The 21,279-nt window shown below is 34.4% G+C and overlaps 1 protein-coding gene across 1 annotated transcript; it reads left to right on the top strand.

Annotated features, from left to right (window-relative positions):
* Positions 1 to 4,981: 4,981 nt before the first annotated feature.
* Positions 4,982 to 7,627, top strand: LOC107478129 (riboflavin synthase). Its single transcript, XM_016098278.3, has 3 exons — positions 4,982 to 5,733; positions 6,271 to 6,538; positions 7,296 to 7,627. The coding sequence occupies exons 1-2, from the start codon at positions 5,131 to 5,133 to the stop codon at positions 6,520 to 6,522; spliced, it is 855 nt and encodes a 284-aa protein (XP_015953764.1). The 5' UTR covers positions 4,982 to 5,130; the 3' UTR covers positions 6,523 to 6,538; positions 7,296 to 7,627.
* Positions 7,628 to 21,279: the final 13,652 nt, after the last annotated feature.

Here is a 21,279-nt window from a genome sequence, read left to right as displayed (position 1 = left end):
AAGTCCAATTGAACCGAGATATTGTAGGACAAACTTTAGAGTTATTTTTCATTTTTTTTCAACTTTGGCATCTTAATTTTTGTCTTAGCAAATAAATTATTTAAAATTATCTTATTTTTATTTCTTTCTTTCCATTATCATTCAAGATCGACTAGAGATCTACTGGGGTAGTAATTGGTAGTAAATCGCAGCCAATCAATCAGCATGTTAAGGTCCACAGGTTGTTTGTAATCGGTTAGGCATAGTTTGTTTATAAGTATAGAATACTGAGATAAAAATACAAAGACATAAAATTATATTTGACAGATGAGATATAGACATAAAAATTATGTCCAAAAATACTGAATTATTGGTATAGTAGAAAAAACATAGAGACACAATTTTTTTTTAATTTTTTTCTTTCTTTATTCCTATTAATTTTTTATAATTATATATTTTATCATGATATTTTTCTTCTTAAAATTTTCGTATATAAAAAATAATAGTAAATTGAATTTTTATAATTTATTCTTTTTTATATTTAGTTTATCGCTAAACAAAATATAAAAATATTAATTTTTATATTTTGTTCTTAATGTCATATCTTATCCTCTCCTCATAATCAAAACAGTTTTAGTAATTGTCTAAAAGCGATCGATCTCGTCCAATAAATAGTTTAGATCTTTAAATAATTTGGAAGTACTTCATAGATTATAAAATCAACTCTCCAATTTAAGGACTATTGTGATTTAAAGCCAATTGAAATATTTTTAAAAGATGAATTTAATAAAGAATTAAGATTTTAGAATACAAATTTAGAATTAATCCTAAAACCAAATTGACACTTTTATTATACCAAGCAACTTATTAAGACCAAGAAGATATGCTTTCAAGTTCAAAAAATATTTATGAAAGTATTTTTTTGACTAAAATTAAAAAATTTCTTGAATAATACATGTTAATGATATTTATTTGTCTCATTACATTATTAAATTTGACCTCATTATATTAAATTGTTACAAAAATAATTTTTCTATCATATTATATATAATTTTTCTTTACAATCGAAATTCTTTAGATTTGTCATTATATACAAAATATAAAAATACATAAAATGTGACTCACTCTAAAACATGATTAAGTATATTGTGAAGTGATGGAAATGGATCTTCTCCATTTTTTTTGTCACTAGAGAGAATAAAGTGTAATCTCCTACCTTTAATTCTACAAGTAAGACCAGAAATAAATAAGAGAGAGAATGCAATGAAGGGTGAGATCTTTCACGAGATACCATACAATTTTTTTTCACTGGAGAGGATCCACTCCGTAAAGTGATGCATTTTCATATGCTTAGTGTGACGCTATTTTTAGAGTTGAACACATCCAAAGTCGCTAACCACACCATACCAACTACCATTGCATCAACCATTAAACACCTAGCTACCAAGCTATTTATTTTAGAAAAAAAAGCCATCACATTTGAAGTTAACTCTCAAATATTGAAAGTATGTTATCAACTTTGAACACAAAAAAAATCATGTAAAAATATTAAATGCATGTTTGGGCACTATTATTTTGTTAGAAAAAGATTTTTTTTCAATGAAAAAAGATCTTTTTTATTTTTTAACGTGTTTGGCAAATTTCTAGTAGTAAAAGTAAAAGCACTAGTAAAATAAAAAAAAGATCTTTTTTGAGAAGTTGTAATTTACATCTTTTTTTAAAAGATCTTTTTTTCTTAAAAAAAGATGTTTTTCATGTAAGGGTTTGTTTGGGTGAGCTTCTAAGAAAAGATCTTTTTTCGAGTTATCTTTTTTTAAAAGATCTTATAGAGAAGTAAAAGTAATTTTATGTTTGGATATCTCATGTAAAAAGGTCTTTTTATCTATCAATTATGTTTGGGTATAACAATATAAAAGTACTTTTTTGTTTATTTATTACATGAAAAACATCTTTTTTTTAAGTAAAAAAGATCTTTTAAAAAAAGATGTAAATTACAGCTTCTCAAAAAAGATCTTTTTTTGATTTTACTAGTGCTTTTACTTTTACTACTAGAAATTTGCCAAACACGTTAAAAAATAAAAAAAGATATTTTTCATTGAAAAAGGATCTTTTTTAACAAAATAATGGCGCCTAAATATGCACTAATAGATAAATAAAAAGTACTTTTATACTGTTATACCCAAACATAATTGATAAATAAAAAGACCTTTTTACATGAGATATCCAAACATAAAATTACTTTTACTTCTCTATAAGATCTTTTAAAAAAGATAACTCAAAAAAGATCTTTTCTTAAAAGTTTACGCAAACAAGCCCTAAAATAGTTCAACAATTTTAGTGTATGCAACTAATCTGGAGAACTATTTTAAGATTTAACTCGTATCTAAAAAAGTTTGTACAAAATTTTTTCCATTAAAAATTCTAACCTCTGGACACAAAATCCTACTTACAGGTGTAAGTGACAATTTTTTAGAGCTATTTTATTACGATGCACATGCAAGGGTATTATCATGCATGTATAAAGAGATTTTTACTGTCAAAAGAGGCATTAAGAAATTCAATTTTCATTTCAGTCGTTATTATTTCATTATTAAAATAAATAATACTTCTTTTCCATTTATGCTTGATGCTACAAAGAAGATGTACTAGATGCACATCTCATGTTATAAAAAGATTGGTTCTCTCGCTATAAATTCACCATAAAATATATCAAAGGGAATTAGAAACATTTTAGCTGATTTTTTCTCCAAATCAACTAAAGATTTCTCAAAAAATTTATTTTACATTCTCATTATGAGTTTCTCTTTCACTTACTAAGTTCTTTTTCTAGACTACGAACAAATAAACGAAATATACAGAAGTTAATAGTAGGGTTTATCTATCCTAAAACCGTACTAGAAATCTTTGTTCTTGCAAGAGAACATGCTTATTCTACTAGCTCCATAAATTACTTCTTATCACCAAACCGAAAACAATTTTGCATGAATACTGTTTATTGTACTATTTTTGTCATTCGAGGACCAATTACTGGAGAAATAATGCGGTACATTTTGATGCTCTCAATCGAGTTTACTTATGTCATTGTCCTAACTATTTATCTAATCTACTGGCTATTGTGTGATAAAGCCCAAGAAAACTCCTATCTAATCCAAATGCACACAATGTTTGCACTCCTTGCTGAGTAAGGTGAAAATTTACGATATGATTAATCGCCAAAAGATTTGAAATATCTAGAAATAGACACAAATTTTTCTTTTCTTTTGCGTTAAAGCGGCAATTTCGTTATAAACCACAAGAAGATCACCTTTGTACAAAAAGTAACGTCAATATTGTAGGCTATTCCATATGTGATCTACTGATGAAAAGGCTGCTATGAATGACCTTGTCAAATATCTAATGCATCAAAATCAACCCAGTGTTTACTTTGAATTTGATGTTATTGAAGGACTGTCAATCTCTTCGCAAACATTGTCTTTTTCCTCATCGACTCCACCAATGACATTGCATCAATTTCAAAGTAATTTATGACATCTAGAATCACTAATAAATTTGATGAATTTTTTTTGCATATCCCAAGATTCAGATCCTTGAGAAGGACCATTGGCACCAAATTCATATGAAATCCAAGATGAAGACTCTAGATGACTTTATGTTGTTCCTTTAAGTCCTACTCACGTTGATGCTTATGTTGATGCAGGCATCAACGATGATAAAGAAGGATTAGAACAACTAAATAGGTTAAAACATTATTTTCTGTGGATGATCTTGATTCTTGAGTATTATGATACTTCTTTCTATCAGGAACATGAATCCATCTATGGGCGGTAAAAGAAATTTATCGCTTCTACTGACAGTACTGTATAATAAAATATTCAAATGTGTTGTAAAAAAATGAATGTATGTGACATTTGTTTTCATCTACCTTTAATAAAGTTAAACAAGACCTATTCTTATCTGTTATGTATCTAGGTTCTAAGGTTGATCAAATACATGTCTTTTGTTATTTGTATTATAGATTTTGGTTGATTTTTTTTATCTCTAAACTCCTATAAAAAGAAAATCTCTTATAATGCTTGAGGCAACTTAACCTGAGATAATATACATTGCGAAATATTTTGCCATGACTATCCTCTAAATTTTTCTCTATGCTCTTAGCTTGCTTTTTTTATAGGATCATGCTAATTAGAACATGAAACAAACTAAATCTATGAAAATTTCTCAAGTAAAAAAAAAGAAATGACTATAAAATATTAAATAACACATAGTTTAAACTTTTTTAATAGTATTTTTTTCGACCTGTTACTCAGTGTTTTATGAGATAGACTCCTGTGTTATTTCAATCTTTTGAAGTATTAAGTCACCAAAAAAAAAATCTTTTAAAGTATTAGAGATCTACTCCCATAGTATCAGAGCTTATATTATTTTTTTTTACCACTTTTAATATAACACAAATTTTTAATTTTAAATACTCTATATCAATAGTTTAATTTTAATATACTGACAATATAAAATATTTTATATAATTATTTAATTATATTCTTTTTTTTGAATGATCATTTACATAAATAATATAACAGATAATTATTTTTATTAATATGATATTACGTAATTAAATATATTTGTATAAACGTTTTTTTTGCATTAAAATTAAATTTTTATTAATTAATTTGAGTTGGTCAGGTTAACAATTCACTACTTTATTTAAATAAGTATCGTGGATTTGAATTTCACTTTGTACACACAATCACAAACCCTCCAATAAGACTTAGATATGTGAAGAATTAGTCATTAGTTTGCCGGTAGACAACAATAAAAAGGTTAAGTTTTTGGAAGGTTATCAGGTGTACCGAAAATATCGGTGTTTCAATTGTTTTAACCGTTGATCTGAATTATAAAAAATATATATAATATATATTAATAAAAATCAACGGTTAAAATAACTGGAATACCAATGTTCCCGAATACACAAGATAATTTTCCTAAGTTTTTACTTTTAGTAGTGAACTATTTTTTCCCTCCTTTACGAACTTATTATCCTGCGGTAGTTTTCCGAAGTGTGGTGTTCTTGCTGTTTGTTTTCACTTTTCCCTTTGCCTCCGGTAGGAAATAAAGACCCAAACAAATAAAGCAGCACACTTGAGCCAACAGAACATGGCAACGCAAATGGCGGCGGCAGCAGTAGTTTCATCTTCTATTGTCTCCACAACCCCCAAAATCACAGCATCAACATACGCCTCTCTCCTCCTTTCCAAAGCCCATCACCATTGCCGCCTCGCGTTCAATCCAATCTTAAAATCCTCTCCACTCCGCCTCACGTTCCTCCCCAATAAACCCAGATCCACCCTCCCCCTCCGCCGCACCAATGCCACCGCACCTCAAACTCGATGCCTCTTCACCGGCATCGTTGAAGAATTGGGAACCGTCAAGCAACTCGGTAAGGTCCCACACGGTGGCTTCGACATGGTAATTGCGGCCAAGACCGTTCTTGAGGGCGTTAACCTCGGCGACAGCATCGCCGTTAACGGAACCTGCCTCACCGTAACGGAGTTCGACGCCAACACGTTCACCGTTGGCTTGTCACCGGAGACTCTGAGGAAGACCTCGCTGGAAGAGCTGCAGAGCGGGTCACTGGTCAACCTGGAGCGGGCGTTGACCCCTACGAGCCGCATGGGCGGGCACTTCGTCCAAGGTCACGTGGATGGCACGGGTATCATACTCTCGAAGGTTCCTGAAGGTGATTCGCTTTGGATCAAGGTAAAAGTTAGTTAGGCAGTTATGTCACCGTGGATACACAATCAAATACTATATTGAAAGCATGTAATCATAATTATTCACTTCAATTTGTAGTGTTGAAATATTCTGTAAAAATAAAGAAGCTGTGATTGTGATCTAGTATCAGTTAAATGTACTCAAGGAGCATGAATCTACCGTTTATATGGCTTGAATTTCTGTTGGCAAGAATTCTGTCTCATACTCCAAATATTGAAATATTGAAGATGCATTCTGTTCTGTCTGTATATTTTTTACGAGAATGTTTTGTGACACAAAGAAACCTTATTCGAATAGTTAGGAATGCATTATTAACCATAGAGCTCATCATCATGTGTAGAAGGAAAAATGGCAATTATCAATGTTTAAAATTTTCATGTGTTATATTAACGAATTATTGAGCAGTTTTGCTTCTTCGTTGTGTTGGTAATGATTTGCAGTTTTATCCAATTTCACATATATAAACATGGTAGCGAGAGTGATGGGATGATTTTAAAATATATATACTGGTACTGATAGTAGGTAAAGGCTGAGAAGGAGTTGCTGAAGTATGTGGTGCCAAAGGGATTTATTGCAGTGGATGGGACGAGTTTGACGGTGGTGAATGTGAATGATGGAGAAGGATGGTTCAATTTCATGCTTGTGGCGTACACGCAGCAGAAGGTGGTTATTCCATTGAAGGAAGTTGGCCAGAAAGTGAACCTGGAGGCTGACATTCTTGGGAAGCAAGTGGAGAGGCTACTTAGTGGATACATTAGCATTAGGAGCTCTTGATGCAACTCCTAAAAAGGTAACAATGCTAATGCCACTCTGCTTTGTGCTAGAGTGTCTTGTTTTTCCATAATGAATAGCTAAGAAATTTCAAAGAGTATGCTTGGAAAAAATTTTTCCCCTTTCTATAATACTCTATAGGCAAAAGGAGTATTTTTGCACTACCAATTCAGTTTTGTAAGTCATTCGTATTACTTTCTATTTCCTAATTGCTATTGATGTTGGTACACTTGTAATGCTAAAGAGCAAGGGAGGGCATCTAAAAATTTCTTTTAGTGAAACGATGTTTTCTTTGGTTAGTGTGATTGTTTGCGCTATTGTGCTGGAAGGAAATGAAATTATCTTGTTTGTTGTTGAATGCTGAATATTTTCATTCGGTTTTTTGGCAAAGTCAGGGATGCATCGATGCATAAATAAGTATCAAACTGGAAATAATGTTGTATGCTATTTCTGTTATTTTTTGTAGAGTCCGTGTGTAATGCTAGACATGAATTATCTGAGCTTATGACATATTTCTATAGACTAGTCTATGGTCTTCTCTCTGTACTCCTCCTATAAATTTGTTGACGTAAATTTCTGTTTAGAATAAGCAAATTATTTGTACAAGCTTCAGTTGCAAAGTTTTTTTGTAGTTAAGCTTAAAAAAATGAACTTATGCTTGGACTATTAATATATAAAGGCAGTAAAAGATCTCGCAGCTGAACTGAATTGATACACGATTATGATATATGATTATTGATTTTCATCTTTGTGACTAATTTCTAAAATTTGAGCAGCACTACTACGCTACATAATTGCCTTGCCAGTCATGCACAAAACAATGTGGATGGCACATGCGACCATCAAGTTTGTATATCCTACTGATTCTGCTAAGGGTAATAGTAATTTGTGGTCGCTCAGATTACCGAGCCATGGTACACACTTGTGGTCAAGTTTACTGTTGTCTCTGCTCATAGTATCATTGGGTTCTTGGTTGATTATCTCATATTTTATTTTGGAATTTTTTTTTTCAGATTCAACTGTATAATTTGCATTATTTATTGATTGAGATGCTGAGAGAGATAAAAATTATTCATGATTAAACTTCAATTTTAAGAGTTATGACTTATGACGACGGTCTTGTATGATTTTCTGGTTTTCATGGCTTGGGTGTTGTACAACTTTTGTAGTTATTGTGGGATTAGGATACGGGCTTACGGCAGTACAGAAATAATTGGGTCTCATGAGTTATTGAGTTTTGGGTGTTTTCTTTTTTTTTTTTGTTTCTCACGGTATCTCCCAATTCAACAGGTTAAAAATTAATTCGTCGTGGATCTAAATTTCATTTAAGGGTCTATTACTGGCCAATGGGTTGCTGCATGCACAACGTGGGGTTCAAACTCCCGGCACTTGCTTAAGTGGACGAGTGAGCTGAACAACCTAAGTTTTCGCTGTTTCTAATCCAGAAAAAGTGGTTAATGTTAGTGGGGCTTATCATGTTAGTCCAGTATGCAAAGGGCCATAATGCTAAAGCCAATTTTATTTCTGTATTTGGGTCATTGGGGTCTGGGGAGAGGATGACAAGGTAAATTAGCAGTGGGGTGACAAATGTGCCGCAGTCTGCCGGCTCGGCCCGCTTAACCCACCAAAAGACGCGGACCAGATTAAATGTTTGAGTCACCTAATTTGCACCATTTAGCTCGCGAGGTTTGGCAAGCCGGGACAAACCCAACACGCAACCACTTCTTTCTTTTTCTTTTTCTTTTTATTGTCCTAGCTCATCCCACCTAAAACCCCCTTTCCTCTTTTTTGCTTTTTAAAATTATTATAGTCAAATCTCTCCAAATCCAAAATCCTAAAAAGATCCACCACAGCCTAAAAGTCTAAAACCCTCAACGCCTTCCCCTTCCAGCCAGGCAGCTGCCACATTCCACGATTTCATCTCCCAGCCTCCTATGTATTAGATCACAGTAGTGTCATCGCCTACAAGCTACAACAGCATCAAGCTAGCCACCCACATCTACTCCAACTCGGGGACGGACTTGTAAAGAAGAGGGGACCTTATGGGGACTTATATTACTATATAATACGAATGTAGCAGATACTAGATAGTTTGCTAAATACTAATAACTATATATAAATAAATGTATATATTTGAAACAAATACTTATAATTATATATAAATGTATATGCTTGCCTCCTTGTTGTATTATGTTTTTTCTCAACATAAAATATAAATTATTTTCTTGTGTTTTATGTTAAAAAATATTTTGTTAAATTTAACATACAATAATAATTATTTTGTTAAATTTGATTTAGTATAAAAATTTAAAATAAATAAATAAATAAACCAACTTATAAAAATAGTGATAATTAACTTTATGATACTAGCTAATTAGTTGGTAACTAAATTGAAACTTAGTTTTTTAATTAAATAAAACTTAAATTATTAGTGATTTTTTAAAATGTTATTTAAGATAAAAAAACATATTATCTATATATTAATATACTGTATCAATATTCTTTATTAAAATGGTCTTGAATATAGTAATTCTTTTAGTTAAAAAAATTATTTATACTATAAATACTATAATAAGTGAATTTCTCAATTGAATAGGAGATAATAAATAATTAAATAATTTTTTAAGAACATATAAAAAAATAATATATAATCATGTTAAAAATAAAGAAAAAACCATTATAAATGATGTTTTCATTATTTTGAATACTGTAATTTGTGTGAAATTATTTTTTTATCATTTTAAATACTATAATAAGTGAGTGTGCATACAGACGTCTGCGTGCGTAGTTCTAGTTTTTTAATACATATAAATAGTTCTAATTTAAAATTTCAAATATATTTAAACAAATTTGGGTTGGTCGAGTGATTAGCTCAGTCATCTACTTAAATAAGTGTTAGGAGTTCGGATTTTATCTCATATATATAGCAATTTATTAGCCAACGATAGACTCTTAAATGGAGCTCAGATCAACGACAGATTAGTATTTGACCTGTAGGATACTATGGGTAACAAAAAAAATTATACCTATACCTAAATTTTGCTTTGCATATTTTTTCTCCCACTGATAAATTTTTCTGGGTTCATCACTGCTCCAAGTGTAAAGGCTTAGTTTTCGTCAAAACATAATTTTTTTCTGAAAGTTCAGTGAAGCAAGCACCTCGTCACGTCACCAGTTACTAAACTAGAGGAAGATTGCGTTTTTGAGCCACTTCGGCTAGGAATTTCGAAATTCTGATTTCTGTTGTTAGACTCGTTTTGACGAGCCAGGCCTGAATCTCGAGAGAACAAAAATAATAATATAATATATTATTTTACTCGCTTTAGTTAAACTAAAGATAAGTTTAATAATATAATAACCGGACACAAAATCTACCGGCACGAATTAATGCCGGCACTCTCCGATGAACTTAACCATGCTAATGTATCATCATAGATATTTTATTTCCGAGATAATCATGTTACTAGTATCATTTATGCTAATAGCTCATATAATCACTTTAGGAATATAATTACTAGTGATTTAATACATCTAACTTTAGTATTATCTCCTTAATTAATGATATTTTATTAATTAATTCCGATGACTAACCACCCTCAGGATTTGGCCAGCTTTGATTCCAGCCACCACCTGCTTCTTTTCTCTTCTTCATACATGACATTGAGAGCCACCTCCTACTTCCTTTCTTTTGTTTTTTCATACTTGACTTTGAGAGAAAAGAACAAGAGAAAAAAGTTGAAAAATCCATAGTCGCCAAGCTTCTAAGATTCAGCTCTTTTGGTTCTAAAACTCCCACAAAAATTCTAAACTGATTAAAATACTAATATCTTTTTTCTCTTCACAACCATATCAGATTTGTCAAGGTGAGTTGAAGTATTTTTGTTGTAATCTCCTCTTGATGATTCGGCAATGCTAAGACTATAGAAGAACTTGATACCGTTGATGTTCTAGCTTAGGAACTCGTGCTTACAAGTCTAAAGGAGCAAGAATCCATCAATTCCAGCTTGAGACATGTGAGGAATTTCTTCCTGAACTTGTGACGAAGATTCAGTCACCATGTATATCTTGGTTTAAAAGTTAGTTTTGATTGAAAACTAGGAAGGAAGCGAGCTATAACTCACCTAGAAGAAACCGGTATTTGTGAGCTGAAATAAAGTGGTAAGATTTAGTAAATTGATTGTGATTTGATTGTGTTTTTGATGCCTGGTTGACAATTGATTGTTTGATGCTTGAAATTAAGTATTTACGTGATGTTTTGATGTATATTTGATGGCTGGAATGATGGGTGTTGGGCGCCCTCCTCTTGAAATTTCATGGGTGCTAGGTGCCCTATCTCTAAAACTCCATGGGCGCTGGGCACCCCCTTTGAAACCTTATGGGCACTGGGTGCCCTCCTCTTAAAACATCATGGGCGCTGGGCGTCCTACCATTTAATTTTCTTGGGCACTGGGCGCATATGTTTTGCTATGACATTCACACTTCGAAGGTACTGAGCGTTGGTTATGGGCGTTAAGTGCCATCTATTATGACTTGTGGTGCTGGGTGCCACCATTGGTGCTAGGCGCCAGGGCATAAGAAAATGGAATTTTGAGAATAACTAGGGAAAAATATAATTTGGTAAAAATTCAGAGACAAAGGTATAATTAGTTAAAACCTGGGGAGTTAAAATATAATTAACTAAAATTTAGGGGTTAAACTATAAATAACCAAAGGCTTGGAGTTAAAGTGTAATATTCAAAGGTTAATAGATATAAAAAAAATTAAAGTAAAAGAAGAGGACATAAAGGTAAATAACGTAAAAATTTAAGGAATATGACGGTAATTATAGTAAAAGACGTAGAAAGATAATTCAAAAGTATAGAATCTAGGAATTTGTTCATAAAACACCTAGGGATAAGTACGAAAAGAGGATTATAATTAATTGTGGCACTAAAAGGAGATTAGGAACACTGAGAAAAGTATTAATAAGGAAGAGAAGAGATATGAGATTGATCAAGGTTGGTTGGCCCTAAATGACTGAGAAAAGCGAAATCTATAAGCTAAAGGTTGTTTACAGAGATCGATGATTGTTGATTGGGCCTTTGTGCCGGATAAAGATGGGGACGCCCGTAGACTGAATTTTCTTTCCAGACGTACATCAGCCCTAAAAGTGTTGTTCTTGTAAGGCAAGGTCACTTACAGAGGTTATGACGTGCATACTCGGCCCTAGAAGTGTTGTTCCTGTAAGGCATTGTCGCTTATAGCAGTTTTACTATAATGTGCTTAGCTATGCTTAGCTCTGGAAATTCCATATCTGGCCATGTGTGCCGGGTAATGTCGAAAACAGATAGAAACTGACACATGAGCTCATATCCTGCACTAAAACTAGACATGCATCATACTTGTTTGCACATTCTTTTCTATTATATATTCTGTTTGAATGTGTGTGTGATTTATGTATTATTTTTTATATAATTCTTTCTGTATTTTCTATTTGTTTGCTATTCTTCGTATTCTCTATTTATACACTGCTGGTATGGTAAACAAAAAAAAATTAATAAACTTAACTAATAACCCGACATTACTAAGAATCCCCAAATTCTTACCCCATATTCTCTATTTCATATGGAAACGGAATTGCTTTTCTATGAGCTAGAGCCTTCGTTCATCTACGAGGACCCGATGTTCAGGAGTTATTATGTTTTTGGTAGGAAACCTCATGTTCGGTTATACGTACTATGTGATAGACCCTACTTGCTCCCACTAGATAGTCCGGACTTTAATCCAGACATGCCATATGATTTTTCTCTTTCTTGGTTACATCCTAACGACCACTAATATCTTTTTTTCGGTTCTCCGGTCCAAGCTCAGCCTCTGCATTAGATGGCTCTTGGGCCTGATGCAGGCAACGGGCACATTCTAGATCCACCTCTAGACGTCATTATACCTCCGGCACCTCCTTCACTAGCCGAGCAGCTGCAAGCGCAATTTGACCCACTGGGAGAAGCCTTAACTCCTATATATGCTAATGAACCTGTAGTGGGTGGTGGGTGTAAAATCTTGTAAATTAGTAAATAATTAACTAATAATTTAATTATGAGCCAAGGAGATTAGAAAATTAAAATTTATTGTTTGGAGAAGCAAAAATATTTAGAATACGAATTAAAACACAAAGTTAGGCCAACAGGTCAAACCGAATGAACCGGTGGGCCCAAGCCCACTCACCTAACTCCACATATAAGCCTTCATCAACCTTTTTCCTCCCTTCTTCTTCATTATTCCCGATGAGGAAGAAAAGAGAAGAGCAATAACCTAACTCCTTTTTACCTTCAATTTTATTTTCACATAACTTTCAATCCGAAACTCCGATTGATGAGCCGTTTATGGCCACCCATTCGGCTCAAAATTCTCTTCAATTTATTTAGACAAAGTGGCAAGAAACTTTGTATTTTGTGCCCAGTTTCCTCTTTCATTCTGAATTTGCATTTTGGTTATGGGTATTGAGTGATTTTCATGATTTTGATGGTTTATGTATAATCTAGCAGTTGGTTATTGTTGGGTTTTGCCCCAATTATTGGTGGGTAAGGTAAGAAATTACTAAACCCTTGTGAATTGATAAATTAGCAAACCCTAGTATTAATAAGAGAGAGAGTTGTATGAATTAGATTGAATTTATGTGGAATTGGAGTTAAATCGGTGAATTAGAGCGCTTGGGACTTAGTTTTGGTGGCCGAGACTTGTTGATTTTCTTGGTTTAGGGGTTTGAAAGCTTGTAAAAGAGGAGTTTTTGTGGTATTCTAAGTTTGGAGAGAAATCGGCCAAGGTATGGTTTCGGTTTTTTGTAGTTAATATATAATGTTATGTGAAAACTTAGGCTAGTTGCCCTTAAGATAGGATTGAATTGCATATTTTGGTTGATGAAATTGTGTGTGATATGTGACTAATTGTATGAGAAGGTGATATGAGCTTGGTGATTGAGAATGATGAATTGGTAAATTGTTGATTTATCGTTTATGATTTATGAGTTTATGAATTTACAGATTGATGAAATTTGGGCCGGAGGCCGTGGATTGTGGGCCTGAGGCCGGAAAAGGTGAGTTTAGTAAGTGTGATGAATTGAATTGATGAGAATTTGATGTGGTTGTGATTGGGTTAGTATTTGTTGAAATTGATCGTTAATAAATAAGAATTGGTGAATTGTGAATGGAGATGGTTAAATTGAATAGATAGAGAGGTAGCAAATGAAGGAAATGTATGTTGAAATTGGTTAGCAGTGAATCGGTATGGTTTTGAATTGGTTTGGATTGTAAATTCCTTGATTATTTGGCAAATTTTATTTTTAGGTAAAAACTGATTTTTTTTTACCAACTTTGGGGGCCATAACTTGGCCCTCGGAGTTTAGAATTGAGCGAATTTTGTCTTAAACTGAAGAAGGTTATAAGAGATTTAAAATGGTTTAAAGATTAAGGAAAACATGGTTTTGTAGATAAAGTTATGAATGTTGAAGGTTACGTATGAAAAATTGAACTTTGTGAAGTTGCAGAAGACCAGAATTTATGGTTTGTTTCCCCACGCACCATATGGTGCGTACGCACGGAACAGAGAATTGGAAGTTCTCGTGCGTATGCATGAGGGGTGTGCGCACGCACACCCTGGGATCTTTGCAAGTTGTGCGTACGCATAGCAATGATGCGTACGCATGATACCTTGTTTTCACACAAAATTCTATTTTTAACTGTTTAACCTTTCCAGCAAATTTGTAAACTTCTGTAACCATTGTTTAAGGTCCTACAACTTGTTTTTAGGCTTGGAAATGAGTGTGAACCTATGGATTGGATGAGATTGTGGATCAAAGTTAATGAGACATGTATCACTATTCTGGCAAGGTCTGGGTGGTATCCAGCTTCAGTACTGGTTTGATATTACTTTGAAACCTGCATCGCGCAATGACGAAGGTCTCATTCCGCTTGTTCCATGGTTGCGATATAGTCATGGGGACGGAGGTTTTATCCCACCCTTGGTGAGGACGGTGGTTTCGTCCAGCTCACTAGTTTGGCAAGTTGAGGATGAAGGATTCCCTCTCTTATCGTGGTATGGATGTGGAGAAGGTGGAAAGATACTCTCTTTCATATTATTTTCCCCCACATCTTTCTCTAATTGCAAGGTGAAAAGGCACACTCCTTTGATGTGGAAAGACACTCTCCTTCGTAATTCCTTTAGGAGAAGGTGGAAAGGCACACTTTTTCGATGTAGAAAGGTACTTTCCTTTGTTTGTGTTCCTCCTAGGGATGCACAACCTAGAGACAATGTCCGGGTTAGGTACTGGATGTGTCGGGTTCTAGCAGTTTAACCGACATGTGAGCTCATAGCCAGTAGGACAGGTATGCATCATATAACATTTGTATGTATTGTTTGGGTGTGCATCTTGTTTTGGTTTGCCTTCTTGATTTAAACGTATCTATATGCTACTTGATCTAATGCTTTATCTGTCTCTCTATCTGTGTTTTTCCTTGTATGCCTTGCATGTGTTTGCTTTTTGAGAGATCCTTTATGCTGGTGGAGGTGACGCTGAGGGTTGTTCCATTTTTGTGTCTTAGATGGTTGGCAAAAGACTGGAAATGATCCTATTTATCCTATTTCTGGCTTAATGAGAACTTTAGGCTTTGATCTAGGACATGGAGTTTAGGATTGCGTTTAGCTTTCTAGAGCCTTATATCTTATCTATTAGGCACTGTTACCATACGAAAAACCCCTAGTTCTCATTCTCTCTCTATATATAGTTTGTTGTTTTTCAGATGCAGGACGTGAGGCACCTAGCTAAGTGTGCTGGAGACTCCTTTAGAAGCGAAGATCTACTTTTGGGGCTTTTATTTTATGTATTTAGCTTATATTTATAGGTGTATATTCTCCACTGTTGTAGTAAATCTTGTATCGTCCCTCCAAGAGGTTGACTCGAAGAATCAGGAGTTGTATTTTGTATTTTGGTTATTTTTTGGGATTATATATATTCTAGCTGGCCTTTTCTTCGTAAGTTGAGTCTAGAGTTTGATTATACTTATCCGTTGGAACCCTATATTTCTTTCAAGGCTCCTAGCTATATTATCCTTGTTATATATATGCATGTACTTTTACTTTTAGAGGTCGTAGTACCTCACCACCTCTGATTTACAAACTTAAGCATAAAGCTCTATGTGGTAAGGTGTTACAGTAGGAGTAGTAGTTCATCTGTAACATCCTTACTTTTGGCACCTCATGATCGTACTAAAAGCTAAGACATTAATTACCTCTAATCCTATAATTTGATACTATATTTATTTAATATTGAGCCTTCGCAAATATAAACCGAATCATTAGTTACGAAATCGAAAAGTTTTTATATTAATCCACTTAATCCCATAATTATATTCACATAATAATAAATACATAAACTTAACTAAAACTTCTTAAATACAAATCCTGCCCTTCTAAAATCTCAAAATGACAATAGACGATGGGTAAAATCTTAATTAAACCAACAAACAGAAAGTACAACATGTATATAAAGTTTGTAGATCGGTCGCGGTTTTGCACTAAAGCTTCCTAAACCTGCCACTGAAAAAGAAATTCTGTAGGGGGTGAGAAGATCATACTCAAAAGTGTTCTCAGTAGAGGGTTTAAGAATTGTCATAAGAATATACGTATAAAAAAAAGAATTGATTTTAAGGCAGTGATTATCGTTCGTCCTATGAATCTTTTAAAAACCAATGGCTAATCATCCAAAACCCTTTTCAAAACCAATTTTTAAATATTCCAGAAAACCAAAACCTTTCTTTTCTTATAAGAAAATTTTAATCAGTTTCTGTATGAATGACCAATCTATCCCAAGCATAGGTTCATTATGTCTATGCTGATCCAGCTTGATTTTTCATACTTTCATAAAATCTCAATTAGAAACCAATCATAGCCCCCAGCTCGAGTAACTCAAACGAATTCAGTAATTAAATCATCATCTCAGCATCAATATCCAATCACAAAGGTACCACAACAGAAACAAACACAGGCAAAATAGTTAAGAAAAACACAGGTATAGATAGTAGTTACAGCAAATAGCTCAGATAGCAGTTAATAACAGTTAAGCAATTAGGCAAATCCGACCAAAATTCAAACTCAAGAAAAGCATAAAAATGCACATGATGAATCCCTGTCCTATGGCTGATGAGTCTCATCTGTCAGTTATATAGCCAACCCGATATGTTTGGTAGCTAACCCGGACATTGTCCTCTTGAAAACTGATGAGCGGTACAGTACCACGATCCTCACCTAGTGAGTGATAAACCACCTCAATCTCCACCATCTGCGGACGGTAAACCACCGCGATCCCCACATATGTTTTCAATTGGAAAACAACACACACGTGGGCGGTAAATAACCACGATCTCAACAAAATAATTTTCTTTAAAATCTGCTGGGCGCTAAATAACCACGATCTCCACAAAACAATTCCATATCAAATTCATCCTCATCATCATTCAATTCATTCAACAATTATCATCATCCCACCTCCCATTCCGTTCATCAATAATTCACACTCAAAACGTAACTCTCTTCTAAACTAAATAAAATTCAAAACATAATACTTTTCTTGATAAATTGAAACTCCAACATAATACTCTTCTTAATAAATCAAGTTCCAAAACATAATGCATTTCTTTTCTTTATAAATCGAAGTGAAATAATATAATTTTTTTATCTATACTTGACTAAAGAATACTTCAAACCAACTCTCCAATTATTTTAAAAATTTTGACAACCCTTTAAAATTTGGACTGTCACCCTTCTCGGGTCCCAACCAAACCACCTTTCAAACCCTTCTCAACCATTTTCAAATAGTAACTCATTTCTAATAATCAAACTATTTCCAATATCAAACCTTTTTCAAATGTGTTTTAAACCAAATTTCAATACAAAATCTTTTTCAATAGCAAATCATTTACAGAATTAAACTAAATTCCAATATTAAATTTTTTCAAAGTCAACTCATTTTCAATAACGAAACATTTTCAAATCTCAAGAAAATCAATTCGGCAACTGCCAATTTAACAAAATCAATAACTCAGAATATTCAACCTTCTCAAACAGTCAACAATTTTTACTAGTCAAACAATCACAATTATCCAGAGCAACTCAGTTCAATCCATAAGACTCTCATAATCACCAAAATATATCTTTGCATCAATATTGATTTATAACAATTCTCAAAAAATAAAACGAGTTTAAGGAAAGCTCCCCTATCCCGATTTAGTCGAAGCCGTACTAATTAACCGCAATAAGTCCGTTTATTTTGAATTCGCAGTAGTAGCGATGGTAATTCTATCGCAATTGGGGATAGTGGCAGCTGCATTAGTTGGAACACCAGCAGCATCAACTCTGATTACGCTCGCAACAATAACAAAAGATTCAAATTTGATGGATTCAAATACAGAAACAACTCTGAAAATCTGGTGGAGGAAATTGTGATTCATACTTAAATTGTTGTTCGAAATTGATTCCCAGTTAATGGCTTCAAAAACTTGGTGCTCAATACTATGGTCTAAACATAATTTCACAACTTCGCTCAACTAACCAGCAAGTGTACTGGGTCGTCCAAGTAATAAACCTTACGTGAGTAAGGATCAATCCCACAGAGATTGTTGGTATGAAGCAAGCTATGGTCATCTTGTAAATCTCAGTCAGGCGGATAATAAATGGTTATGGAGTTTTCGAATAATAATAATAAATAAACTGAAAATAAAGATAGAAATACTTATGTAGATCATCGATGGGAATTTCAGATAGGCGTATGAAGATGCTGTGCTCCTTCTGAATCTCTACTTTCCTACTGCCTTCATCCAATCCTTCTTACTCCTTTCAATGGCAAGCTGTATGTAGGGCATCACCGTTGTCAATGGCTACATCCTATCCTCTCAGTGAAAAAGGTCCAAATACTCTGTCACGGCACGGCTAATCATCTGTCGGTTCTCGATCATGTTGGAATAGAATCCCTTGATTCTTTTGCGTTTGTCATCACGCCCAACAATCGCGAGTTTGAAGCTCGTCACAGTCATTCAATCCCGGAATCCTACTCAGAATACCACATACAAGGTTTAGACTTTCCGGATTCTCATGAATGCCGCCATCAATTCTAGCTTATACCACGAAGACTCTGATATCACGGAATGGAAGGCTCGGTTGCCAGGCGAGGGCAACCATGCGTCGTGCATCAGGAATCCAAGAGATATACAGTCTAGCTTTTGCTTATAGAACGGAAGTGGTTGTCAGGCACGCGTTCATAGGGACGGATGATGATGAGTGTCACGGATCATCACATCCATCAGGTTGAAGCACGAGTAGTATCTTAGAACATAAATAAGATTGAATTTGAATAAAAGATGGTAGTAATTTAATTAAAACTCGAGGTATAGCAGAGCTCCACACCCTTAATCTATGGTGTGTAGAAACTCCACCGTTGAAAATACATAAGTGATGAAGGTCCAGGCATGGCCGAATGGCCAGCCCCCAAAATGTGATATGAATTCAAAAATAAGGAGAACGACCAGATATGTGGTCAAAAGACGTCTAATACAATAGTAAAATGTCCTATTTATACTAGACGCTGCTAGGGTTTACAGAAGTAAGTAATTGATGCAGAAATCCACTTTTGGGGCCCACTTCGTGTGTGCTTGAGCTGAGCTTGAGCTTTACACGTGCAGAGACTTCTTTTGGAGTTGAACGCCAAGTTGTAACGTGTTTTTGGCATTCAACTCTGGTTCGTGACGTGTTTCTGGCGTTTGACTCCAGAATGCAGCATGGAACTGGAGTTGAGAACCAGTTTACGTCGTTTAATCTTGAATAAAGTATGGACTATTATATATTGCTGGAAAGCTCTGGATGTCTACTTTCCAAAGCCATTGAGAGTGCGCCATTTGGAGTTCTGTAGCTCCAGAAAATTTATTTCGAGTGTAGGGAGGTCAGAATCCAACAGCATCAGTAGTCCTTTGTCAGCCTTTTATCAGAATTTTGCTCAGGTCCCTCAATTTCAGCCAGAAAATACCTAAAATCACAGAAAAACACACAAACTCATAGTAAAGTCCAGAAATGTGAATTTAGCATAAAAACTAATGAAAACATCCCTAAAAGTAACTAGATTATACTAAAAACTATCTAAAAACAATGCCAAAAAGCGTATAAATTATCCGCTCATCAAAATCCAAGGCAACACTAAAACTAACATAGAATTAAAACCAGAACAAACAGATAAATGAGACCAAGGCAGTTCAGAGCCTAAAAGCGAAACAGGATCAAGAGAAAAGGCTAGACCTATGGCAGTGACATTGAACTTGAATTGGGTCAAGACAACAACAACAATAACAATACAAAATTGAACCAGGGTAGTGATGGCAAATCCTTGGGCCCTCCTATCCATTGATGCTCAAAGCCTTGGATCCTTTTTACCCTTGCCTTTTGGTTTTAAGGGCTATTGGCTTTTTCTGCTTGCTTTTTCTTTTTCTTTCTAAAAGTTTTTTTTCACAAGCTTTTGCTTTTTCACTGCTTTTTCTTGCTTCAAGAATCAATTTCATGATTTTTCAGATTATCAATAGCATTTCTCTTTGTTCATCATTCTTTTAAGAGCCAACAATTTTAGCATTCATAAACAACAAGATCAAAATTATGCACTGTTCAAGCATTCATTCAGAAAACAAAAAGTATTGTCACCACATCAATATAATTAAACTAAATTCAAGGATAAATTCGAAACTCATGTACTTCTTGTTCTTTTTGTATTAAAACATTTTTCATTTAAGAGAGATGAAGGATTTATGGATTTATTCATAGCCTTAAGACATAGTTACTAAATACTAATGATCATGTAGGAAAGACACAAACATAAATAAACATATGGGTGGGATTGGATGGGGAAGAGATGGATGGATGAGAGTGGTGAAGAGGTGATAGGGAAGAGAGATTGAGGTGATTGGTGAAGAAGAGAGAAGGTGAGTTGAGGTAGGTGGGGATCCTGTGGGGTCCACAGATCCTGAGATGATCCTGTGGGGTCCACAGATCCTGAGGTGTCAAGAATTTACATCCCTGCACCAATTAGGCGTGTAAAACGCCATCTGAGTGCAATCCTGGCGTTTAACGCCAGATTGATGCTTGTTTCTGGCGTTAAACGCCAGCTTTATGCTTGTTCTGGGCGTTCAACGCCCATCTGCAGCATGTTTCTGGCGTTGAACGCCAGCTTTCCTCAGTGTGCAATCCTGGCGTTTAAATGCCAGATTGCTGCATGTTTCTGGCATTCAATGCCAGATCCATGCTCTGTTCTGGCGTTGAATGTAAAATCCGGTTAATTAACGGCTAATTAACCCATAAATGAGAATTTATTCTGGAAAGCCTAAAATGTGATTTTTATGGCTAAATGTGATAGAGGAGATTGAGACGAGAATTTTGGTACCAATTTCATAGAATTCGGACCAAGATTGGACCGAACGGGCCAAACCGGGCCAATTGGACCCAAAGTGGGCCCTTGGCCCAACATAACTTAACCAAAACCCTAGTTTTCAGCACTCTCTCTCCTCATTTGTTACACACACAAGCTGAAATTAGAGAGAAAGGGAGGAAGAACACTCTCTCAAGTTCTCTCCCTTGGTTGATCTTCAAACCACCATAACTTTTGATCTAGAGCTCCGATTGCCGCTCCGTTTGCGGCCACGCGTTCACCGCGGAGAGCTCTACAAAACCCATACAACCAATCTTGAGGTAAGCCAC

The sequence above is a fragment of the Arachis duranensis genome, chromosome 3 (assembly GCF_000817695.3).
Source record: "Arachis duranensis cultivar V14167 chromosome 3, aradu.V14167.gnm2.J7QH, whole genome shotgun sequence".
Lineage (NCBI taxonomy): Eukaryota > Viridiplantae > Streptophyta > Magnoliopsida > Fabales > Fabaceae > Arachis > Arachis duranensis.
This window is presented reverse-complemented; position numbering and strand designations above follow the sequence as displayed.